Below are 7,097 nucleotides of genomic sequence, written 5' to 3'. Positions count from 1 at the left end.
TAGTTGAGAGAAACTGTTTACAGTATGAGCAAATCCATCTAACATTGAAAAGACTAGCAAAATAATTAGACTGTTAAGTAAGTTTATTAAAAGCATATTAATGGAAAAATAAATTATTATGGTAACTAGGAGATTGGTGTATTTACAATTGTTAAATTGTCTTCTTAAGAAGGTTATGCCAATTTAATAAATCAATAGATCGTTTTTGTTTTTTTTCAATAAACTTTATTGCACATTTTTCAATTTACAGAAATTCACATTACGTTGCAAAATAAAAAAACAATTGTTAATATCAAACACACATAAGACCAAACAACAATAATAGTAATAAGCCCTGTGTGTGTCTTTTTTTGTAATGCTCATATACAAACCAAGTTAGGGTGAACAAACGTTATAAAGGCAAAAAACAATTCAAAATAACTATACTTTTGAAATATTTTGATAAATTACTGTAGTTTCTTGTTTTTGTTTGAAATGCATTTAAGACACTTATAAAAATCAGAAAAATAATTTTAAAAAAATACTAAACAAAGGACATGCATTTTTCCATTTACATAAATGAATGAAATGTTTGCATAAAATAATAACAACATTGATGACATCAGAAATTCCCGGGTCCAGATTTTCCATAAATAAGAGAACATCAAGTAAAGAAAAAAAGGGAATATTTAAAACTTTAAGTGACAACCAATTGTGAATCAGTCCAAATTATTTTTATCTGGTTGCAACTGATCAATAGATCGTTGTTCACATAAGTGGTTGTATTTTCTCTGAAGTTGTCTTGTGAATGCAATTCATACAAATGTCCTAATTCAGACACAGTCTTCTTTCTCTTTCGGCTTTTCCCATCAGGGGTCGCCACAGCGAATCATCGTTTTCCACCTCACTCTATCATGAACATCTTCTACCCTAACATTAGCCAACTTCATGTCCTCTGTTAAGACATCCATATATCTCCTCTTTGGCCGTCCTCTTGCCCTCCTGCCAGGCAGCTCCATCTCCAACATCCTTCTACCAATATATCCACTATCCCTCCTCTGAACATGTCCAAACCATCTCAGTCTGGCTTCTCTGACTTTGTCGCTAACACAGGCAACATGAGCCGTCCCTCTGATGTACTCGTTCCTTATCCTGTCTAACCTGGTCACTCCTAAGGAGAACCTCAACATCTTCATCTCCGCTACCTCCATCTCAGCCTCTTGTCTCTGTCTCACTGCTACCGTCTCTAACCCATAGAGCAGAGCTGGTCTCACCACTGTCTTGTACACCTTTCCTTTGAGTCTTGCTGACACTCTTCTGTCACACAACACTCCTGACACTTTCCTCCAACCGCTCCAACCTGCCTGCACTCGCCTCTTCACCTCTTTTCCACACTCCCCATCACACTGAACTGTTGACCCCAAGTACTTAAACTCCTGCACCTTCTTCACCTCAGTCCCCTGTAACCTAACGCTTCTACCTTGATCCCTCTCGTTCAGACACATGTATTCTGTCTTACTACGACTGACCTTCATGCCTCTTCTTTCCAGAGCAAACCTCCACCTCTCTAGCTGTTCCTCCACCTGCTCTCTACTCTCACTGCAAATTACAATGTCATCCGCAAACATCATTGTCCAGGGAGATTCCTGTCTTACCTCGTCTGTCAGCCTGTCCATCAACATAGCAAACAAAAAGGGACTCAAAGCTGATCCTTGGTGTAGTCCCACCTCCACCTTGAACTCCTCTGTCTGACCTACAGCACATCTCACCACCCTCATACTTCTCTCATACATGTCCTAAACTACTCTGACATACTTCTCTGCCACTCCAGACGACCTCATACAGTACCACAGCTCCTCCCTCGGCACCCTGTCATACGCCTTCTCTAAATCTACGAACACACAATGCAGCTCCTTCTGACCTTCTCTGTACTTTTCCATCAACATTCTCAAAGCAAAAATGGCATCAGTGGTGCTCTTACAGGGCATAATCCTATTGAACAAACTCGTTAGAAATTCCACTGCTGTCTCTCCTAAGCACTTCCATACCTCCACAGGTACATCATCAGGACCAACGGCCTTTCCGCTCTTCATCCTTTTCAGAGCCTTCCTAACCTCATCCTTTCCCATCTCTGCTACTTCCTGCTCCACAACAACCACATCTTCCTCCCTTCTTTCCCTGTCATTTTCCCCGTTCATCAGCTCCTCAAAATACTCCTTCCATCTTTTCTGTACACTCTCCTGGGTTGTTAGCACATTTCCATCTCTGTCCTTAATCCCCCTTATCTGTTGCACGTCCTTCCCATCTCTGTCTCTGTCTGGCTAGCCTGTACAAGTCCTTCTCTCCTTCCTTTGTGTCTAACCTGTCATATAGCTCATCGTGAGCTTTCTGTTTGGCCTTTGCCACCTAATTCAGACACAGTAAAGAATCTAAATTACTTGCAAAATGGCTGACAATGGTTGTTTTACACGGGCCTTTAGAAAAGATTTGCGGGGTTGGAAAGACATGCTTTTATTCTGAAGGGAGGCATGCAGGAAGTCTCGTACTCGTTAGCGGAAGCAGTTTGTTAGCTTCAGGAAACCAGTTTAGTGAAGAAAAAAAATTTCTTTCTGCCAACAAAACCTGTCCTGCAACGACTCAAATTCACGGAAAAACACAAAGGCCGAAGAAGTGGCAGGTGTTCGTGCCTCATCTGCGTTTATAACACTCGGCAATCGAGGCGAGGGCTGGACCGGTACCAGAACAAGGCCCGAACCCGGACTTGACTAGCCCAGCAGGGCTCTGACACCGGCGGGCTGATCGGAAGGAGGTGGCATGCTGTGTCTAGAGAAGCCTCTGTGTGCAACAACTCAACCTGGTGTCTGTTGATGGACGCCAAATCCGTTTCAGGACTCTTATGTGAGTCAAAGCGCTCTCGTGGTGCATCGGGTCCGAGTGCAAATAGCTTGAAGCTCGGGAATGGCACCGCTGGAATTTAGCCAGGAACGAGCTAGTGTGAGAGCAAGCTAACTTCAGAGTTACCAACTTTTCACTCGCCTGTTTAGACCAGACCAAATCTGGAAATAAGAATGACTGCCAGGCTTTAGCTTATGTGGTTCTTTTAATGCCTCAAATTTGAAGTCAACAACAAGTTGGCTCTTCTTTGTTAATGCCGCTTTAAATGTTTTTTGGAGAGAGTATAGATCGAAAGCTACGACGTTAGCTGCTAAGTTAGCAAGTCTCCACCGCCCCAATGAAAGAATACAAAGTTGTTGTGCTGGGCAGCGGCGGCGTGGGAAAGTCCGCGCTCACCGTCCAGTTTGTTACTGGGACCTTCATCGAGAAGTACGACCCGACCATCGAGGACTTCTACCGTAAGGAGATCGAAGTGGATTCATCGCCCTCCGTGTTGGAGATCCTGGACACGGCGGGGACCGAGCAGTTTGCTTCCATGAGAGACCTGTACATCAAGAACGGACAAGGCTTCATTCTGGTCTACAGCCTGGTCAACCAGCAGTCATTCCAGGTAAATAAAGGGAGGACAACATGAATGGAAACTTGAGGCAAACTCAAACTTTATCACAGTGTTAAAGTTGAACAAAGCGTTTCAATCCAGGACATCTGTTGCCAAAAATCCAACCAGTGTGACTCAGAGATAAATATACCTGGTACTGAACAGGACAGGTGAAGTTTTCCTCAGTCCTTGTACTACTTCAAGATAATTACGTGTAAATTAAATATGTGAACAAACAAGTAAACAAAAATGAATGTTAAATCCATTCACATTTTAGTGTCAATGTTCAGCCCACTGTCGTTTCTCCACGTCAAGATGATACAAACAGAACATGCATTCTAACACACTGATTATCTCATTTTGAAACTACTTTTTAATGGTATTGGTCGGCTGAATTAACAACTTGCCTCAGACAGACTGACCTGGTTGGGTTGTAGAACTATGTATCGATTCATTGATTAAGTCGGTTTATCGTCACACCTCTAATTGTTATGCATTGACTAGAATTTGCGCAACATGTTGTCACAAGCACAAGGAATTCACTGTCAGAAGTTTTCATTGTTCCTTTTTTTATTTCTGATTTATTGTTTTCTGTTTGAAAATAATGCTTGGAAAAATTTTTGTTTGCTGGACGAACTAAAATAGGCTATAAAGTCAAAGTAGACATTAATCTCTACAAAAACACAAACTGTGGGCATTTGATTGTTTTCTTGTCCGTTTTTAATACAAATACTTGTTCATCTCTCAACTCAAGGGCTTTAAGAACTATAATTGCATGTCCATCTTTCAGGACATCAGACCAATGCGAGACCAAATAGTCCGTGTGAAGCGCTTTGAGAAGGTGCCGTTGATTCTGGTTGGTAACAAAGTGGACCTGGAGTCTGAGCGTGAAGTTGCTGGATCCGAGGGGCGAGCCCTTGCTCAAGAGTGGGGCTGCCCTTTCATCGAAACCTCTGCCAAAAGCAAAACTATGGTGGACGAGCTGTTTGCAGAGATTGTCCGACAGATGAATTACTCCACGCTGCCAGAGAAGCAGGAGCAGTGCTGCACGGCCTGTGTGATTCAGTGAGGAAGAGGTAAGGGCTTCTCTGAATCTGCCTGCATCATAAATGCATGTTAAGCTTGAATAAAAGCTGATAGGAAAAAGACAGCGTATGAAAAAAAAAATTGGAGCGGCTTCAGGGAGGAAAATGTCACATTCTGAAAGAGGAATAGGACCCCAAATAGGAAGCTCACTTTAAACTCTGCTGGAGGTGTTGTCTGTGTGGTTTACATGTAAATTGTTTTTTTATATCCCTCTCTCCCACATGTGTTTCTGCTCTAAAAGATGGACTTCATTGGCCTGGATCGCCACGCGCATTTTGATGAACACGGGGACAGCTTGGCTTTTTACCTGTCTGACGAAAACTTGTCCCATCAGGCAGTGCTGTCGCCTCACGGTCTGTGGAAAAAAAGGTTTTGTTTTTTTTGACCGTGACAGAGAATCTGACTAAGAACCTGGTCCTATTTTTGATATCATACCTGCTAGAAGATGCTTCAGCTGTAACCTCAATGGCCTTTGAGATGAACCTGGGATTGGACAGACACAACTGGATGGGCAGCCCCTCTGTGAATTCCTGTCTCACTGTTTTTTGATTCTCCTCCTTATATATTGACGTGTCCTTTAAGTATGGTGCAGGAGGACGTAAGGGGTTGCAGCATCTTTTTTGTTTTTTTAACTGCATTAATTATGTTACCCTTTGATTTTACTTGTATTCTGGCTCCGATTAGAGATTTGATCAAGTGTTTCATACCTTTTGAAGCATTTTGAATTTAGCGTGCATACCTAAACTAGTGTGCTGCTCAGGTGTTCTGCTACCTTCTTCTGAAAAACGTTTGTTTTTAAATGGGAATCTTCTGATTTTTGTAAGCGTATACATGGTGTGTGACTTTGGATTAAGCCAGTAACATTTACATCTAAGAGGAACTCCATCTTTTTTTATTGTGTCAGTATTTACAGCACCTCTATCGATTTGACAACATGTGCGCTGAGGTGAAACTGTTTCCAAAATGTAAACTAACTTGAAGTGACTGGGTTGAGCCAATTTCTGTGTTTTGCCAGAATCGTCACTGTCTCTTAAAGGCATGGTCTAAGTGGACGCAGGTCTTCCATTTTCCGTTTTATCGAGAAGTCTGTAGATTTTGGAGCGACCAAAGTAAACAATGTTCCTGCTTTTATTGTGTCTAATGATGTAACGTGTTGCTTTAAATTCCGGAGCTGCAGATTTTTTTTATATATATACATATATATGATTATTATTATCTGCTAATTCCGGTTTCAGTGGGTTGGTTAAAGTTCTGGCATAATTAATCAAATTCAACTTTGTACTTTTGATTCTATGATGGTAATCTATTTATTAAATCTTATGACATCCATAGCCAGTTTTAAAATTAGAATTTTTACCCTAGCTTTGGATTTCTGAGTTTTCAGAAAATAAGTTTGGGTGTCTTTTATTTTGTTTTTGTATAGATCTATAAATCTGGGAATTTAACAAAGCCTTAAAATTTTGGTTGCACCTGGGTGTCTTGTATTTTTTTCTTTTCTTTCATTTAAAAATAAACATCTTTCATCATTTCAGAATAAAAGATGCTGGACTTTCTGCTTTTGTGATACATACAGTACTACCTTTCAATGAAACCAAACTCAACTCAGGTTTTACACAAGTGTCACAAAGCTGGTTAAACTTTAATTTAAATCTCATGTCAACAACACATTTATTTAAAGTCCCACTCCAATCATCTTTCGATCTGTTGTAAAAGTGTTCCAAGTGGTCTTTGAATTATGATTATGCAGTTTTTAGCCACAAAAACAACTGTTCTCTTAGACATATTTTCTGCAGAGCAGCAGGAGTTTATTAGAAATTAGCTCTGAGTTGTGGGTGAGACTGTTGGTGTGGAGTAAACCTGCCCCCCTTTCCTGTTTACACTCTTGTTAGCTTACAGCCCCTCACAACCCAAACCTAACAGTAGCCGTGCAACAAAAATGTTGAGCAATGTTGGAGCTATCCAGCCGTACAGTTTAAGCCAGATTTCAGCTCAGACGAGGAAAACATGATTGTCTACAGGCGAATGCATCAGACTAGAGCAGAGCAAGGAGCTTGTGGCCCGCCAGGATATAGTCTACGTCATAAATACAAATTTTTTTTTTTGCCCCAGATTTAAAAAAGAGATGAAATTTTGAGCTTAATTTTGTTTTTTATAAGCCTTCCACAATGAGAAAAATGCCATGTAAAAAAACACAACTTTAACATGGACTTTTTAACGTAACACAATTTTCATGGGAGTGGGTCTTTCGCTGTGTGGGCGAACCACTGCACCAAAGTGAGCCCTAGTTTGTGTTCTTGTTTTCTAATTTAGTCACCTGCATATTTTCCAGTGCTGTTATGAAACAAAATAGGGAAGCAAAGCGACAGCGTCAACCCTGAAGACTAAAACCATTGAGTAAGTCTTGTATATAAGACTGTGTGTCTGCCAATTAGCTGAGGGGTCAAATTCTAAGCTTGAAAGTCGTTGTACCCTTGGGCAAGATCTCTGACCTACAGGTTGCCTTCAGTTTGGACAAACTGAGGCCTGGAGGTGGCTTTTG

The 7,097-nt window shown here is 41.0% G+C and overlaps 1 protein-coding gene across 1 annotated transcript; it reads left to right on the top strand.

Annotated features, from left to right (window-relative positions):
* The first annotated feature begins 2,505 nt into the window (after positions 1–2,505).
* On the top strand, positions 2,506–6,097 carry rap2c (RAP2C, member of RAS oncogene family). The gene is made up of 3 exons (XM_004073142.4): positions 2,506–3,484; positions 4,263–4,548; positions 4,800–6,097. The coding sequence occupies exons 1-2, from the start codon at positions 3,212–3,214 to the stop codon at positions 4,539–4,541; spliced, it is 552 nt and encodes a 183-aa protein (XP_004073190.1). The 5' UTR covers positions 2,506–3,211; the 3' UTR covers positions 4,542–4,548; positions 4,800–6,097.
* The last annotated feature ends 1,000 nt before the right edge of the window (positions 6,098–7,097 follow it).

Source organism: Oryzias latipes, chromosome 10 (genome assembly GCF_002234675.1).
Source record: "Oryzias latipes chromosome 10, ASM223467v1".
NCBI lineage: Eukaryota > Metazoa > Chordata > Actinopteri > Beloniformes > Adrianichthyidae > Oryzias > Oryzias latipes.
This window is presented reverse-complemented; position numbering and strand designations above follow the sequence as displayed.